The sequence below is a fragment of the Urocitellus parryii genome, chromosome X (assembly GCF_045843805.1).
Source record: "Urocitellus parryii isolate mUroPar1 chromosome X, mUroPar1.hap1, whole genome shotgun sequence".
Lineage (NCBI taxonomy): Eukaryota > Metazoa > Chordata > Mammalia > Rodentia > Sciuridae > Urocitellus > Urocitellus parryii.
Window position 1 is genome coordinate 84,369,832 of NC_135547.1, and position 20,084 is coordinate 84,389,915.

Sequence of the window (20,084 nt, forward strand, 5' to 3'; positions counted from 1 at the left end):
AGTAAGTAAGTAGATCTTAATTCTCCTAATGAGGAGATAAGAACATGTACTGATGACATGATCTATTTATAGGATTGTTGTGAGAATTAAATGAATTCATGTATGTAAAGCTTTTAAAATAATGCCTGGCATAATAGCACTATATAAGTATTAATTGTATTATTTTTATTATTATTAGGTGTGATATCAATATGTTCATGCTTGCTCATGAAAGAAGATTATATGCTGTATATAATTTATCAGATTATATAAAAATGTTCTGAAGGGGAGAAGTGAAGAACATACAAAATCTTATTTGTCCTAGCTCTTCCTTAGTCCCTGCTTTCTTAATACATAGAAATGTTCTTATCAGAAAACAACTAAATTTTATTAAGCAGCTACCATGTGCCACTTGAGGCAATGATTAACTTAGACTCTTGTAAACTGAATCCTCATAACCACATTTTGAGGTTGGTACCATTATCATCATCTTATAGATGAGGAAAGAAGGTTTAAAACTGTCCAGTAACTTGTTTAGTGCCATATAGTTATGAAGTGATAGAGCCAGGTCAATCTGATTGCATATTTTCATGGCTCTTTATGAAAGAATAATGCTTCCTGATCACCAGCTCTCTGATTGAACTATCAGTTCCTTCTAATTCACTTTCTATTGTCTTTATGCTTGCCTTTCAATCCCTATATGAGCACTCTTTCACCACTCAGAATTCAGGCTACCTCTATTTCATCGGAAATTCTATAGCCTCAGTTGACTTCCAAGAGTGAGCCTTAAAAAATAATATCAACTTACTATGTTCACTTCTATCCATAGCCTTGGGATTGTTCCTGCATATTTCAAAATTTGCTTTGGTTAGTGATTTCACAGTTGACAGATCCCCTAATGACATATATGATGATATCCTCATATATTATCAAAGTGAATGTTCATAAAGGCAAATCTAGATCCCGATTTAGTGTGGTACATTATGTCTACAACAAATAATAAATAAGGCAGCACTTTTTGTATAGGATATGAAATGAGTTTCCACATGTATTTTGAATGAAAAAATAATTTCTAATATATTGTTATTTTCATGAAAAAATCTTTTGTCTATCTCTATTTAGTATCTGTCTTTCATAGATATACCTATGTCTCTGAAAAGATGCACAAAACTGATAACATTAGTTGTTAATAGAGTGTGTCAGGATTCAGACGTATAAGGGAGCTTTTTCATTGTATAGTTTAAAAATTTTATTTATTTATAAGCAATACATAACAATTGTACATACAGAGAAGAATGGGAAGAATTTGGCAATAGGTACAAAGGTTAGGATGAAGTATTGCTGGTGTTCAATTACTTAGAGTAAATATAATGAATAATGAATCCTATGAAATGTTATTTTTAGATTGTTGGACCATGTGTGTTCATGCTACCAACTTATATTAAATATAATTAGTTACCAATGAGGAAAATTTGAAAATTAGTTTTCACTTTTTATGTAACTAATAAAAATATCAGTGATTTCTCCTTTAGTCTGACCATACAAGGGTATATGTTGTAACTATTAATAAGCATGAAGTAGATCTAAAGGAGCTGATATGTAAATAGTTCTTGAAATATATCAACTGGTAAAAAAATAAGGGATAGAACAATTAGTATACTATAATTAGTCTTGTGTGAGGGAGGAGAAGAAAGAGCTATAGAGAAAGGAAGGAAAGGAAAAGAGAGAAAGAGGAGAGGAGAGAAAGATGTTTTTACTTTTCATTTGTATTTTAGGGAATGAATTTTCTAGTCACACACACCATCTTCATTTCTCTATGGCAGCATGGTTTATTGAATCAAGCAAACATATATATCCTGGCTCAGCCTTGTGATCTCTGTGAATTCACTTAACCTTTTCATGTTAAAACACTGAAGTAACTAGGAAAAGAAGGAACTTAAATTAACATGATAAAGAATATGAGAAACCCAAAGACAACATCATAACCAAGGGGAAAAAAGCATTTCTTCAAAAATCAGGAATAAGATGTCTACTCTCACCACTCTATTCAATATAGTACTTGAAGCACTTAAGTTCATTGAGCTTCAGTGGCTTTAGCTATAAAATGGGGATAATATGACATGTGTTACTAGGAGGATTTAATTACATAATAAATGTAAAGTTCTCGGCATTTAAAGTATTTAAATGACAATTATTGTTGTGTTATATCCTTTAATATATGCTTGGTTTATTGATTTTTTTCCTACTTGCTATGGACTCAATTAGGGCAGCTGTTGAAAGTGTTTTCCCACATCTTTTCCAGCATTTTATTATGGTTTGTATTCTTTTTAAAAATTTTATTTGTTCTTTTTAGATATACATGAAAATAGGGTATATTTTGACTTATTTATATATACATGGAATATATCTTATTCTAATTAGGATCCAAGTCTTGTGGTTGTATATGATGTGGAGATTCATTGTGGTCGATTCATATGTGTTCAAATGAAAGTGTGTCAGATTTTGAAAATCTATTGGGTGGCATTCATTGGTGAGGTGGCCAGGTTCTAGACCTCAGTGTGAAAACTCAGGCCCTTAACTCCAGAGCTACCAGAGTAGAGGTTCAATTTGTGGTGGATTAAATTACCATTTATGCATGCTTTTAAACAAATATTTACTGAGAACCCAGTAGGTGTTTCTAAAGGATAGGTAAGAATTAGCCTAGAGAAATATAATATTTTCTTATAAATTTTTCAATCTTCCTTGCATCTATAATTGTATCTTCTTTTTAATTCTCAATATTAAGCCATTATTGTGTGTGTACTCTCCTCATTCTCCATCATACTTGTTATGGTTTAATCTGTTTTATGGGTATTTATAAGTTGTTTTTACTTATGTTTTCACCCTGTTGTTTTGACTATTGCTATTATTTCTTTGTCTTTAAACTTTGTTTTGTGTATCTATAATTTTTTATTTACTTTGTTTTTACATTATTTTAAGTTGAATATTTTATATATTGTATTAATTTTATACTTTTACAAATAAAATCATATTATTTGTAATTATGCATGTATGGATATATCACAATGCATTCCAATTTTATATATATAATATACATTATATACACATAAAATATATAAAATGAACCAGGTAAAAATAAATAAATAAATAAATAGATGGAAGACCAACAGAGTAGAGGAAGATGACCAGGGAAAGGAAGGAGGAAGGATAGGAAGGGAATATTAATGGGTATTGAAATGTAATATATATTTAAGAATATGTCTAAATGAACTACACTGTTACGTAAACTTCAAAACACTAAAAATGCATATTAAATAGTTTTAGCTATATCTCATAGAGTTTGATAAGAGATGTCACTCTTTATTGTCAGTCTCTGGATAATTTGCAACTTTAATTTTGTTTACCTCTTAGAGCCATACATTATATAGAGGAATGTTTTTGAAATAGTTAAGGTTTAAAAAAATCATCTTTCTCTATTTGGTTCTAGTATTACTAGATTATGATAATTTACCTAATTGACTTAAACTGTTTCTGAAACATTTGGCGATTTTAAGTTTTGTTTATGAATAAGTGCATGATCATTTATGTTGATGATTTGGGGATACAGAGATATTCATTTTTGATAGAATAATTTTTTTCTCTGTGTTTTTGAGCATGTTGGTTGTACTATTAAGTTCCCATCTATATCTTTGTTTATAATGACTGTCAATTTCTGAGAAAGCTGTATTATCTGTTACTATTCTTGTATTTCTGCCAAGTTTCTTTTGTATTCCCTTTTAAGTTTACACTCTATATATTTGCCAGATTTTTTAATACAGAAAAGGATATGACTATTGTAGCACCATCATGAACTTTTTATTTCATGTTTAAATTTTGAAATGTGCTTAATATGATATTAATGGTGCCCATCCCTGGTGTTTTTTTCTTCTTGTATTTACCTAGTATGTATTTGACTAGCTTTCTGTTGTTTTAAAGATTTCATTGTCTCTTTGCTCCAGGTGAACCTCTTATAAATAATGTATTACTGAGCTTTTGTTTTTTAAACTAAAATTAATTATTTAATGATTTTGCCCTCTAATGGGTAAATTCATTCCTTCACACTTAGTATGATACAATTTTTTATTCCACTTCATACTATGTTTATTATACTTTCCCTTTCCTTACTTTTTCAGTCTTAAACAAGTTTATTTTCATTTACTTTGTATTGAGGGAATATACATTTCTTTGTAATTTACTAATACATATTGCTTCATGTCTAAGAAGTATCATTAGAACCACAATTGCATATTGTAATTAAATAATAAACTTATAGCACCTTCATAGAATGTGTTACTTGCCTTTTCCCTACTCATATGCCTCACCTAAAACCCTACATGCAGTGTTGCCAAATTTAGCAAATAAAAATACAATACACTCAACTAAATTTAATATAAAAACATATATTTTAGTATAATTATTCCCATACAATAATTGAGGTTTACTTATGCTAAACATTATTTACTATTCCTCTAAACTTCAAATATAACTTAGCATTCTGTGTTTTATCTGGAAACTCTACCTTATGGTATAATGTCTCTGCTCTCCAACTCATGAGTTTTGCAGAGATGTGTAGTGTTAAGTTTCAGGGCATTAGTGAACTTTCAATAAGTACTTGTTGAATGGATGAATTTTTAAATAAGCAAATGCTATCTAACTAAATTATTGTATTTTCAGGTGAAGTGTATAGATGTTGTTCAAGCTTATATCAACAGAATCAAGGATGTGAACCCAATGATTAATGGAATTGTAAAGTACAGGTGAGCATTTTCACTCAATCATGGAGTCATTCATGATGGTTTTTGTTCTACTTTTGTGGCCATGCTACCTTAACAAGTTTCTTGGACTTGTCTTCCTCTGTGACCTTCCTTTGATTTTTCACTAAAATCTTCTTCTGATTCAGCACTTTTAGACCTTTATTCAGCCTTTATGTTGGTGTTTGCCACTATACCCCATTCCCTATCATATAGACTAGATCCTTGATGGCAAGGACTAAATTTCATTAGTTTCTTTGCATATCTACCATCCAGAACAAGATCTGAAACTAGGTAGGCATGATTACATGCTTATTGAATTAATATCTGGTGGTGGTTTTAATAGAAGAAATTCACCCATCACCTCACATACAAACTTTTCAGTGTCAATTTAATATATTAGATATTATTTTCTACTGTATTGTTATACCTGTTTACTTGGCACTAAAACTGACTTTCAGGGAATTTTAGTGACTAAAATACAGATCCAAGAAATAGTAGACAGAAATATGGGCTGTAATTCTGCTAGCTTATAGCCTTCTTTTTTCTAATGGGGATTGAACTCCAAACCTCATATGCTAGACAGGTACTCTAACACTGAGCTACATGTCCAGTTCCTCTACTTTTAGTTGACTAATGAAACACTATCTATCACTGTATTACCATCTTGCTAAACCTGTTCTTCCATGAGTCACACAAATAAGACATCTGGGTGTAACCCTAGACTCGACTTTCTTTCTCTCTCTCTCTCTTTCTTTCTTTCTTTCTCTCTCTCTCTCTTTCTTTCTTTCTTTCTTTCTTTCTCTTTTTTATCAAATTTATCTTCTAACTCCAATTACTCAAATTTTGCTATATCTCATTCATTACTTCATATCATTCTATCCTTCTCTGTTCCTTCATGTCCTAATTTTCTTGTCACTCTTTCACTTCCTCTGACCCATTTTGCTCTCTCTCATCCCCATAACTTTACATATGCTGTTTCTCCTGCTTATAAAACCTTTTCCCTCCCTGATGTTAAGGTTTTAGGACTTAGCTTAAGTTTCTGTTTCATTTTATCTAATAATCTCAGCTGGTACATGATGTATACCTCTGAGCTCCCAGAACCCATTGTGCTCTTTGTGATTCTTGTATCTTTCAGAATCCAGAAATTGTCCTATGTTAACAAAGAAATTAATGAAGGGAATTGTTGAAATAGGTGGTTAAAGATTGGAAAATCCACAAATGTAACAGTGGTGTAATGCAGAGACAATAACTTCAGGAAACAGCTACGTCCCTTTGTCTGATGGAACATAAGGAGATTGGTATAATCAGAACCTAGAAGCTCAAAGGAGGTTACTTCAGAACTGGGATATCTGTGAAAAGTGTACTGCCTGGTAGCTGCTGATACATCAGAAACTTAGAGAAAAGTCTTTGCCCAACTGTAGTTAATATTTTCAGGAGCAATTGATATTTCTGAGGGGATGTGTTAAGATTGGTTCTACAGTGTTGAAAGACCTAGGAAGCTAGAACTAACTATTGTTGCCTAGAAGAAAATACAGCGTTGTGAGGTACAGCAAGCAAGCTGGAAGGAGCAAATCCCTTCACCTCTTTCTTTCAGTCGCTCTGTAACACTCTGTATTTGAAGGATCTAACAGGCCACTGATATGCAAAGGAATATTTAACTTTCAGAGTTCCATCTTACAGTAAGATATAGAACACCTGGTTTGGAGTTGAGAGACCATTTCAACACTGCATTGTCATTGGGTTCTTGTTTGTCTTACCACCAGACTGTGAGCTCCTCAATGATAGGAACCATCTCTTATTTATCTTGGTATCTTCAGTGTTTAACATATGATCTGATATGTAGTGTTTATTCAATGGAAGACTAAATAATGTGTCTATTCTCAGACTGCGTTTTCCTTTGAGTCCAAAATGCAGCTTCCTCTTATGCTCTGCCAACCCATTTGCTTTCAAAGACTTCCTCAGTTATGATTTATAGTTAATTATTTCTCTTTCTTGTCTGGAAAGTTACAGATTTCCTACTAGTTTTAGGCTTGCATCCTTACATCTGTGCTAACGAATTCATATATATATATATATATATATATATATATATATATATATATGTGTGTGTGTGTGTGTGTGTGTGTGTGTGTGTGTGTGTAAACTTTGAATGAAATGGGAAATAGTGAAGTCAAGCCTGCTGTTAGTCCTATAGTTCAAAGATGGAAAGACATAGAAGTACACACTTATAGAGTACTGCATACCTGGGATGGAATTCTTCCTCTGTTTAATTATCATGTGATATTAGGCATTTTTCTGAACCTTTCTGAATTTTTGTTTCATTCTTTCTAAGTTGAAAATTAACATAGACTCTCAGGCTTATAATTTTGCAAAACAGTTTATAAAATCCTAATACTTTTTTCCTTTATCCCAAAAATATTTATTGAAACACTGTACTAGGTGTTGCAGGATGCAAAGATGAACAACATATAGTCCCTGAGTTCCTTTACATCTCAGTCCAGTGGTTGAAACATAAAGCACTGTGTAATTAGGCATATAATAGGAAAAGAAGAGAGCAGTGTGGAAGCACAGAGAAGGTATATCTGTCCAGTACTGTACAGCTATCAGGGAAGGGTTTCTGGAGGAAATAATGTAAAAACAGAATCCTGAGGAGTGAATATGAATAAACCAGAAGGCAGCACTACACAGTTGAGGGGACTGTATAGCTTTCACCAAAGCCTGGGGCGAGAAACCTATTTGTATTTTTATCCCTTACCTTCTGCTCTATTTAGATTACTGGTTGAAGGTAGGATTTCAGGATATATAGATTTAAGGATTCATGATTGGGATGTCTGGTTTTAGCTTGTCTAAAACTATGGGTGTGTCCTTGGTATCAGGGGTCAAGAACTGCCTTTTGGAACTGTGCCCATGTATAAAGGTATCTAGATCCATTTCTGTTTAAATCAACCTTCTCTTAGCAGTCTTTGATTTTGTTGATTATATGTGGCTCAGGTTTGAGCAGCATTAATGAAGGTGCATTCAAGACCTTAGTAAAGTGCATATAGTTAAGCTATTAGGTCTTCCTCAGCCTTGGGAAGATACAGCTGGGGAGTCTGAATGCTCTGTTCTCACTTGGTTAGAAAACTCTTGATGTTAGAGTGTTCCAAGAACCTGTATTTCTGTCAACAAGGAGTCTGTCAGTAAATGGTACTGATAGCATCAATACTAATAGAACATGTTGAAAGAAGTAGCTGTTGCAGTTCCTCTCATTGTTTTTTTCTGATACAGTGACTTATAGCCTACATCCTAAATTTTATGTTGCATGTTCTATGAGCTCTGTACTTTGGGTAATTTAGCTGTGGATTTATCCGCTATAACACTAATCCTTTTATTTTCCTGACAGGGATATTTTTATTGTCAGAAAAACTTGATGATATTATAAATGATAATGGTAATAGCTACTATTTATTAAATGTCTCCTATGTGTTAAATGCTATGTTTTCAGCTTTATTTCATTTTAATGACAGTGCATCTGGGTTCTATTGATACAAAACTGTTATAGTTGGATAAACTGAGCTTTAGGAAGTTGTCAGTTGCAAAGCTGTGTAACAATCCCAGATCAGTCTTTCTCCAAATCCTGGATATGACATCTGCGTATATTGCCTTTTGAATGACTAGATTATTTGAGTGGGTAGAATATAATATTTTCATATTAATAGCTTGCTGCACCTAACTGGCAGTATCATTTTTTCTACATATACAAGCTGCTAAAATTTTTAGTCAATATTTACTTTTTCTGAACCCTCACTTTTGTTTTATACCTACATTCACTGAAATCTAGCTTCTATCTCTACAACTAAATTTAAAAATGCCCTATTAATTTTAACACTTTGGGTGCTTTTCATTGTAAACAACAACAACAACACCAAAAATTAACAGCTCAAAATGACTGAAAACGATAAATAAAATATATCATTACACAAAATAGGAAATCTTTTGATAGTTTAGCTAAAGGATTGATTCGTGGCATAAAAAATGTCATCAATAGCCTAAGGGTTTAATTTTGTCTTGGACATCCTCACTTATCAACCTTATTCTCATGTCTCAAGTACCAAAATTGTGATCAAATGTCAATAGGTAGACAATTTCTGGCAAGAAAATTGAACCCAGTGCCTCACACATGCTAGGCCAATGCCCTACTACTGAGCTACAACCCCAGCCCCCAAAATCATACTCTTAAAGCTAGTGATTAGATAATTTTCTCTAATGCACATGACAGTGATAGAAAGGTAAGTGCCTGAAAAAATTGAGGTTTTATTAGTACAGGAGAATAGTGGATCTTGGGGTAAGCAACCAACAATGTCTACAACACTTAACATTATGACTTTGCTTTTGATTTGTGATTAATTCTTTTTTCATGAATTATAATCATCTATAAAGGTGGGATTCATGGTGACATATTTGTAAGTGCACATAACATTTGATCAGTTTCCTTCCCTAGTACCTCCCATTCTCTGCCCCCTGATCCCACTCCTTTACTCTAATGGTCTCTCTTCTAATTTTTAAATTTGTATATAATAATTATATATAAAATGGTATTCATTGTGATATATTAATATGAGGACATAGCATAATATGGCCATGCCCTGCCACTATGATGTTTATACCTTGGAGATAGCCAACCATAGACTGAACCCTTTGAAACTAAAATAAATCTTTTCTCCTAGAAGATGTGCTTATCAGGAATTTTCATGACCTTGATGGAGCAATGACTTAACATGAGCATATACACTTTGCAGTGATAAATCCTCCATCTTAGGGAAGTTTCAAGAGCACTTTGTATAAATTTTTTTTTCAAGAGAAATACTGTATTATTAAATAAAGGATGGGTACATTCATCCATTTTTACACATTCTTGTCTTTGCTGCCTTATTGGAAGATGTATTCCAAAAGGATTTTATTGATGGGAATTGTAAAAAAAGTTGGAGATCAAACACTAATAATGTATTTAGATGGCAAGATTAAGAGATTATCATAAAAATCACCAAATTGCATGCCTAGAAGTTTCTGCCTAATTCTCATGTTGCTTCTACCTATTCCTACCACACACAAGTTCAAAACTGGCTTGAACTCTTTCAGTGATGGGGAACTCATTGTCCTCTATTTCACTCTTGTAGATTTGGAATGTAGCTGGAATCTTTTTTGCTATGGCTTTGACCGGTTGGACTCAGTTACCATGTGGACTAATTCTGTTCACTTTTCTGCATGATAGTCTTTCAGGTATTATGAAGATAAAAATTGTCAAAACCCACCTGGGTCTTTTTAATGTTTTTTTATTAGTCCATTATAGTTATACATAATAGTTGAGTTCATTTTTTTTAAAGAGAGAGAGAGAGAGAGAGAGAGAGAGAGAGAGAGAGAGAGAGATTTTTTTTTAATATTCATTTTTTAGCTTTTTGGTGGACACAACATCTTTGTTGGTATGTGGTGCACGCCAGGCGAGTGTGCTACTGCTTGAGCCACATCCCCAGCCCAAGTTGAGTTCATTTTGACAAAATCATACATGCATGGAATTTCACTTACTCTATTTCAGTCCTAGGTGCCCACAACTTTCTCTCTCTAAATCCCTCCTCCTGTTCTCCTTCCTCTACTCTATTGATCCTCCTTTTACTCATTTATTTATTTATTCTTGACTGGTGTTTTATATATACACACACACATATATATATATATATATATATATATATATATATACATATATACATGCATACAGTGTGATTTTGTTATTCATTACACATTTCCTCCTCTTTTCTGTCCCTCCTTCCTTTCTCTTGATCTCCTTTTTCTTCTCCACTGATCTTCCCTTTATCTTTATGATATCTGATGTGCTTCCTTTCTCCTTATTTTTCTGTAGCTTCCACATATGAGATAAAACATTCTACCCTTAATTTTCTGAATCTGACTTATTTCTTATTTCACGTAACATAATGTACTCCAGCTCTATCAATTTAACAGCAAATGCCATAATTTCATGGCTAAGTAAAACTTTATTATATATGCATATATACATATATGTGTGTGTGTGTATATATATCACATTTTATTAATCTATCCATTTATGATGGGCATCAGGACTGATACCATAATTTGGCTATTGTGAATGGTGCTTTTATAAATATTGATGTGGCCATATAACTATTATGCTGATTTTAGTTATTTTGGATAAGTACTAAGGAGAGTGATACCTGGGTAATAGAGTGGTTCCATTTCTAGGTTTTTGATGAATCTCCATATTACTTTCCTGAGTGGGGTTTTACTAATTTGCATTCCCACCAAGAATGTTTGAGTGTACATTTTCCCCCTCATTCTTGCTGGCATTTATTATTAGTAGTAACCTTTATAATTGCCATTCTGAATGGAGTGGGATGAAATGTCAGTGTGTTTTTGATTTGCATTTCCCTGATGGTTAGAGATGTTAAACCTTTTGTATATTTGATATATTTATTGGACATTTGTGTTTCTTGTTTTAGGAATGTCTGTTTAGTTCTTTTGCCCATTTTTGATTGAGTTATTTTTTATGTTAAGCTTTTTGAGTTCTTTATATATTCTGAATATTAATCCCATGTCAGAGGAGCAGCTGGTAAAGATTTTCTCCCATTCTATAGGCTCTTTCTCTTCATTCTCTTAATCATTTTCTTTGCTGTACCAAAGCTTTTTAATTTGATGTCCCAATTATTGATTCTTGGTTTTATTTTTTGAGTTTTGGGAGACTTTATAAGGAAGTCAGTGCCTTTGCCAATATGATGGAGTTTTGATTCTCTGTTTTCTTCTAGCAGTTGCAGTGTCTGGCCTAATTCCTAGGTCTTTGATCCACTTTGATTTGACTTTTGTGCAGGGGGAATTATAGTTTCATTTTTCTTCATATGGACATCTAATTTTCCTAGCACAATTGTTTAAAAGGCTGTCTTTTCTCCAACATATTTTTGACACCTTAATTTAGTATTGGATGCCTGCATCTATGTGGGTTTGTCTCTGGGTCTTTTATTGTACTCTGTTCATCTTTGTGTCTATTGTGATGACAATCCCATGCCATTTTTGTTACTATAGTTTTGTATGGTAATTTAAGATCAGGTATTGTGATGCCTCCAGCATCACTCTTATTGCTCAGGATTATTGACTATTCTGTGTATTTTATTCTTTCCAGTGAAATTTAGGACTTTTTTGTAGTTATGTGAAGAATACCTTTGGTGTTTTGATGGAGACTGCATTGAATCTGTATATTGCTTTGCATATTGTTTTAGTCAGCTATTTCACTGCTGTGACTAAAAAAATCTGACCAAAATAATTTTAGGGGAGGAAAAGTTTATTTGGAGGCTCATGGTTTCAAAGATCTCAATCCATAGATGGTAGGCTCCATTCCTTGGGGCTCAAGGAGAGGCAGAACAACATGGAAGAAGAGTGTGTCAGAGTGAAGAAACTCATATGGTGTTTAGGAAGCAGAGAGAGAGAGAGTCTCCACTTGTCACATACAAGTATATACCCCAAATCCATGCCCCAGTTCTCACCTCCAACAGCTATAACCTCTCACTTCAATTCCATTCAGTTAATCCATATCATGGTATTAATTCACTGATTGGGCTAAAACTCTCAAAACCCAATTATTTCTCCTCTGAACCTTCTTGCATTGAACTTTTGAGGGACACCTCACATCCAAACCATAATAGTCATTTAAACTATATTAATTTTGCTTACACAAGAACATGGGAGCTCTTCTCATCTTCTAAGATCTTTGATTAATTCCTTCAGTTTTATGTAGTTTTAATTGTATAGATTTTTCATCTCCTTGGTTAGATTTATTACTAAGTATTATTTGAGGCAATTGTGAATGGGATAGTTTTCCTGATTTCTTTCTCAGCATATTTGTTAGTGGAGTATAGAAAAACTGTTGATTTATGTATATTATATCCTGCTGCTTGTCTGAATTTTCTTATCAGCTGTAGAAGTCTTCTGGTAAAATCTTCTGGCATAAGCAAACAGAGAATATTTGACTTATTTTCTTATTTATGTACCTTTAATTTTCTTTAAATATTTTACATTCATATGACATGCTATTTAGACAATTTTGAATTTCTCTTTTAAAGAGTTAGTAGTTGAAACATTGAGAAGTTCCATTGTAATTACATACTTTGGTGTTCATATTAGTACATACATTCAAATTGTGTTCTTTTGGACATATTGATTTATTATATTTCCTTCTGCTGTGAATTGTATATATTCTAGAAAATTTGTAAAATGCAAGAACTCACCCATAATCTTTGCACCAAAGGAGTTGTTATTCACTCTTAATGTTTTATTTTGCTTATATATATATATGTACATTTTTCATGTGTTTGAGATTTTGTTGAAAATATCACGCTGTGATCTCTTCATTTAAATTCAGTCATATTGCATAATGAGAATTTCCAGAGTAATGAAACCTTCAAGCAACTGTGCAGTTGTCTATAATGGATATCTATCATAATTTGTTTGATGAAAGGTTTCTTAATTTTTAATAAAAATAATGTTGTACAAATCAGCTTTCCACAGTGATCCTTGATAGTGTGTTAGATCACTGTTCTTATGATGGATTCTTAAAAGGAGAATCACTGGATTAAATGCTCACTTTGTAAGTCTTTTGGCAAGTATATTAGTTATATTATGTTTATATCTGCTCTTTTAATAAAATTGGGTAGTTGTTTAATTTATGTAGTTTACATTTGTGCTGTTTAATTTCTTACTAGATTTGAGGCAGCCAAAAAGGAGGCTTATGCTGTTGATCAAAGGCTTTCAGAGAAACTCGAAGATGAATCCACCCTGGAAAAGAAATGGCCCTTCCTTGGGGTTCCTTTGACAGTAAAGGAAGCTTTCCAACTACAAGGTATTATCCTTTGTAATTTTTTTGACTACAAGAGTTAAACTCAGAAGTGGCATACATTTTCTAAACAGATAAAATGAAAAGGACAACATCAAAGTGGAGGACTAAAATTTCTCTTTAGTTTTGAAATGAGATAAAATATTCACCAAATTCCACAGAGAAGTGAAATGGGTCATCCTATAATGGTCATCCTTATACCTATATGGCATAAGAGGCCACTGTGTTCAATACTAATTAGGACTCACAACAGAGTGATGTTCTCCTGTATTATTGTATTGATTATATTGCATTGATTAAATTTAAGACTAATTTATTTTTAAAATCTACTTAGTATAATATAAATGTTAAAGTGAATATTATCTTTTTTCAGAATTTTGATCATATATTCATTTATTTTTTTAACATGACATTTTTATTGGTTATTTTTAGATCTATGTGACATTAGAATATACTATGACATAATTATAAAAGCATGGATCATAACTAGTACTTCATTTCCCAGTATTTCCCCATCCTCTCCTTTCCACACCTGGTTCCCTTCCTTTTATTTCACTGTTCTTTGTGTGATTTAGTGATAGGATTTTTAAAATTAATGTCTTGTGGATGTACCATCATGCTTTTAAAAAATATATGGGCCAAAGTAATAAATTATCAGGGGAACTTTGAACTGAATGTAAACAAAATAACAATGTAAAAAATTTTATGGAATGAGCTAAAAGAGTATATAGAGGTAAATTTATGGCTTTGAGTATATTCGAGAAGAAAAAAATATTTCAAATAGATAAGTTTCCAACTTAGTGAACTATCAAATGAAAAAAAAAACCTAGACTAAGAAGGAAGGAATGAGAAGTTTAGAGTGTAAATCAATGAGATAAAAACACTAAAACAGTAGGTAAAATCAATGAACTAAAATTTTGATTCTTTGGAATGATCAACAATTCTTTTTTTTAAATTTATATATATTTGACAGCGAATGCATTACAATTCTTATTACACATAGAGCACAATTTTTCATATTTCTGGTTGTATACACAGTTATATTCACACCAATTTCTGTTTTTATACATGCACTTTGGATAATAATGATCATCACATTCCACCATCATTACTAACCCCATACACCCTCCCATCCCCTCCAACCCCTGTGCCCTATTTGGAGTTAGTCCATTCTTCCAATGCCCCCTTCATTATCTTCTCCAACGCTGTCCATTGACCTGCAAATGCCATCATTTTAACCTCTTTTATTGCTGACTAATAATGTGTATATATGCCACATATTTTTTATCCATTAATCTACTGAAAGGCATCTAGGTTAGTTCAAAGGAAGGGCACCTAGGATGGTTCCAGTCAAAGGAACCCTGAGGAAGGGCCATCTAGGTTGGTTATACAATTTAGCTATTGTGAATTGTGCTGATATAAATATTGATGTGGCTGTATCTCTGAGGTATGCTGTTTTTAAGTCCTTTGGGTATAGACCGAGGAGAGGGATAGCTGGGTCAAATGGTGGTTCCATTCCAAATTTTCCAAGAAATATCCATACTGCTTTCCATATTTACTGCACCAATTTGCAGTCCCACCAGCAGTGTATGAGTGTACCTTTTCCCCACATCCTCGCCAACACTTGTTGTTTGTCTTCATAATAGCTGCCATTCTGACTGCAGTGAGATGAAATCTTAGAGGGGTTTTGATTTGCATTTCTCTAATTGCGAGTGATGATGAACATTTTTTTCATATATTTGTGATTGACTGTATATCATCTTCTGAGAAGTGTCTGTTCAGGTCCTTGGCCCATTTATTGATTGGGTTATTTATTTTCTTGGTACTTAGCTTTTTGAGTTCTTTATGTACCCTAGAGATTAGTTCTCTACCTGATGTATTTGCTCCCAAGATGTAGACTCTCTATTCACCTCACAGATTGTTTCTTTTGCTGACAAGAAACTTTTTAGTTTGAGTCTATTCCATTTATTGATTGTTGATATTAATTCTTGCACCAAAGGAATCTTATTAAGGAAGTTGGGGCCTAATCCCACATGATGGAGATTAGGCCTACTTTTTCTTCTATTAGAAGCAGGGTCTCTGGTTTTATCCCTAAGTCCTTGATCCATTTTGAGTTTAGTTTTTTGCATGGAGAGAGATAGGGGTTTAATTTCATTTTGTTGCATATGGATTTCCAGTTTTCCTAGCACCATTTGTTGAAGAGTCTATCTTTTCTCCAATTTATGTTTTTGGCACCATTGTCTAATATAAGATAACTGTAATTATGTGGGGTCTTTGTGTCCTCTACTCTGTACCATTGGTCTACCAGTCTGTTTTGGTGCCAATACCATGCTGTTTTTGTTACTATTGCTCTGTAGTATAGTTTAAGGTCTGGTATACTGATGCCACCTGCTTCACTCTTCCTGATAAGGACTGCTTTAGCTATTCTGGGTCCCTTATTTTTCCAGATGAATTTCATGACTGCTTTTTCTATTTCTATGAGGAATGGGAATGATCAACAATTCTGACAAACTTCTACTAATGTTATAATAAAAGAGAAAAATATATTATAAAATAGGAAGGAAACAGATGGCATGACTATAGTTTCTAAAGCTGTTAAAGCAGTTATAAGATAATATAATGAAAACTTCATTGCAACAAATTAGACAATTTAAGTGAAATAGATTTCCAGAAAGACACAAATAAAGAAAAATGACTCCAAAGCAAAGGGAAAATATGAGTAGGCTATAGCAGGTAAGGAAATTCATAGTAAATAACCCAGGTTGTAATGACTTCACTAATGACTTTGGTTAATATTTAATTAAGAAATAATACCAATCCAAAATGGCGGGCAAGAAGGAGGCAGCTTTCTATGTTGCTCTGTGACTACAGACTGAAGTAGTGAGAATACTGCTTCCCTGCAAACTATATTCCTGCTCCCGTTCAGGAATCACGGTCACCTTGTCCATCCAGGGCTCCAGGCCTCAGCATCAGAATAGATCTCCCAACTACTCACCCATGCAGGACTACCTGGTACCCAAGTGGGACCATTGACAATCAAAAGACATAGACTGGCAGGTTGGATTTAAAAAAAAGATCCAAAAATATTCTGCCTTCAAGAGACTCATCTCATAGGAAATGATATCCAGAGATTGAAGGTGAAAGGTTGAGAAAAATCATAACACTCATATGGACTGCAGAAGCAACAAGGAGTTTCCAACCTCATAACAAATAAAGTAGACTTCAAGTCAAAGTTAATTAAAAAGGATAAAGGTTATTTCATACTACTTAAAGGAACTATTCATCAACAAGACATAATAATAATAATAAATTTATATGCCCTAAACAATGGAGCATCTATGTTCATCAAACAAACCCTTCTCAGGTTCAAGATTCAAATAGACAATACAGTAATTCTGGGATGTATTAACACACCTCTTTCACCACTGAATAGTTCTTCCATACAAAATCTAAACAAATAAACTATAGAACTTAATAATACAATCAATAACTTAGACTTAACTGACATATATAGAATATTTCATCCTTCAATGAATGAATACACTTTCTCCTCAGCAGCACATGAATTCTTCTCTAAAATAGATTGTATATTATGTCACAAAGCAACTCTTAGCAAATGTAAAAATGTAGAGATATTACCCTGCATTCTATCAGATCAAAATGGAATAATAAATGATAAAATAAAAAATAAAAGCTATTCCAACACTTAGAGACTAAATAATATGCTACTGAATGATTAATGGTTGCAAAAGGCATCAAGGAGGAGATTAAAAATTTTAGAGGTGAATGAGAACACAGACACAACATATCAAAAATCTCTGGGACACTATGAAGGATATGAAGAAAAAGTCAACAAATAAGTGACTACACATTACATCTCAAAGCCCTAGAAAAAGAAGAACAAATCAACACCAAGAATAGTAGATGGCAGGAAATAATTAAAATCAGAGCTGAAATCAATGAAACTGAAAGAAAAGAAACAATTGAAAAAAGTGACAAAAGAAAATGTTGGTTCTTTGAAAAAATAGATAAAATTAACAAACCCTTAGCCATGCTAAGAAAGAGAAGGAGAGAGAAAACTCAAATGACTAACATGACGAAAAAGGAAATTTCACAGTAGACACTACAGAAATACAGAACATAATTAGAAATTATTTTGAAACCGTGTATTCCAATAAAATAGACAATATTGAAGTCATTGAAAAATTTCTAGAGTCATATGATTCACCCAAATTGAAACAGGATGATATATACAATTTAAACAGATCAATTTCAAGAAATGAAATAGAAGACACCATCAGATGCCTATCAACCAAGAAAAGCCCAGGACTAGATATATATAGCAGAATTCTACAAGACCTTTATTTATTTCAGGAAATAGAAAAAGAAGGAGCACTTCCAAACTCATTCTATGAGACCAATATCAACCTGATTCCAAAACCAGGCAAAGACACATCAAAGAAAGAAAACTTCAGACCAATATCTCTAATGAACATAGATACAAAAATTCTCAATAAAATTCTGGCAAATTGAATACAAAAAACATATCAAAAAGATTGTGAACCATCATCAAGTGGGATTCATCCTAGGGATGCAAGGTTGGTTCAACATACAGAAATCAATAAATGTAATTCATCACATCAATAGACTTAAAGATAAGAATAATATGATCATCTCAATAGATGCAGAAAGAGCATTTGACAAAATACAGCACCCCTTCATTTTCAAAACACTAGGAAAATAGGGATAACAGGAACATATTTCAACATCATAAAAGCTATCTACACTAAGCCTCAGGCCAACATTATTCAAAATGGAGAAATATTAAAGGCAATCCCTATAAAAACTGAAACAAGACAGGGACGCCCTCTTTCACCACTTCTATTTAACATAGTTCTTGAAACACTGGCCAGAGCAATTAGACATAGAAAAGAAATTAAAGGGATATGTACAGGAAAAGAAGAACTTAAATTAGCACTATTTGCTGACAATATGATTCTATATCTAGAAGACCCACAAAGCTCCACCAGAAAACTTTTAGAACTCATAAATGAATTCAGCAAAGTAACAGGATATAAAATCAACACCCATAACTCAAATATGTATATTAATGACAAAGCTTCTGAGAAGGAAATGAGGAAAACTACCCCATTTACAACAACCTAAAAAAAAAGATACTTGGGAATTGACGTAATGAAAGAGGTGAAAGATCTATACAATGACAACTACAGAACCCTAAAGAAAGAAATCAAGAAGACCTTAGAAGATGGAAAGATCTACCTTGCTCTTGGATAGGCAGAATTAATATTATCAAAATGACCATACTACCAAAAGCAATATACAGATTTAATGCAATTCCAATCAAAATCACAATGACATTACTCATAGAAATAGAAAAATCAGTCATGAAATTCATCTGGAGAAATTAGAAACCCAGCATAGCTAAAACAATGCTTAGCAAGAAGTGTGAAGAAGGTGGCATCACTATACCAGACTTCAAACTATACTACAGAGCAATAGTAACAAAAACAGCATGGTATTAACACCAAAACAGACTAGTAGACCAATGATACAGAATAGAGGGCACAGAGACTAAACCCACATAATTACAGTTATCTTATATTAGACAAAGGTGCCAAAAATATACATTTGAGAAAGATAGCCTCTTCAACAAATGATGCTAGAAAAACTGGAGCTCCATGTGCAACAGAATGAAATTAAACCCTCTCTCTCACCATGCACAAAACTCAACTCAAAGTGGATCAAGGACCTAGGAATTAAACCAGAGACTCTGCATCTAATACAAGAAAAACTAGGCTCAAATCTCCATCATATTGGATTGGGCCCCTACTTCCTTAATAAGACTCCTATAGCATAAAAATTAAAATCAATAATCAATATATTAGATGAATTCAAACTAAAAAGCTTCTTCTCATCTTAAGAAACAATCAGATGAATAGAGAGCCTACAGCTTGGGAGCAAATTTTTACCACTTGCACATCAGTATATAAAGAACTCAAAAAGCCAAACACCAAAAACAAACAAACAAACAAATAACCTCATAAATGGGCCAAAGAACTGAACAGTCACTTCTCAGAAGAGGACACACAATCAATCAACAAATATATGAAAAATGTTCAACATCTCTAACGATTAGAGTAATGCAAGTCAAAACTAAGATTTCATCTCACTCCAGTCAGAATGGCAGCTATTAAGAATACAAATGACAGTAAGTAGTGGTGAGGATGTGGGGAAAAAGGCACACTCATACATTGCTGATGGGACTGCATGTTGGTGCAACCAATATGGAAAGCAGTATGGAGATTCCTGGGAAACCTGGGAATGAATCCACCTTTTGACCCAGCTATCTCACTCTTTGGTCTATATCCAAAGACTTAAAAACAGCATACTACAGGGACACA

The 20,084-nt window shown here is 33.0% G+C and overlaps 1 protein-coding gene across 1 annotated transcript in view; it reads left to right on the forward strand.

Annotated features, from left to right (window-relative positions):
- Faah2 (fatty acid amide hydrolase 2) overlaps nucleotides 1-20,084 on the forward strand; it is a 154,659-nt gene that overhangs the window by 2,905 nt on the left and 131,670 nt on the right. The window contains exons 2-3 of the mRNA XM_077793646.1: nucleotides 4,693-4,775; nucleotides 13,532-13,668. Of these exons, the coding sequence (XP_077649772.1) occupies nucleotides 4,693-4,775; nucleotides 13,532-13,668 (220 nt within the window). The remainder of the gene's footprint in view (nucleotides 1-4,692; nucleotides 4,776-13,531; nucleotides 13,669-20,084) is intronic.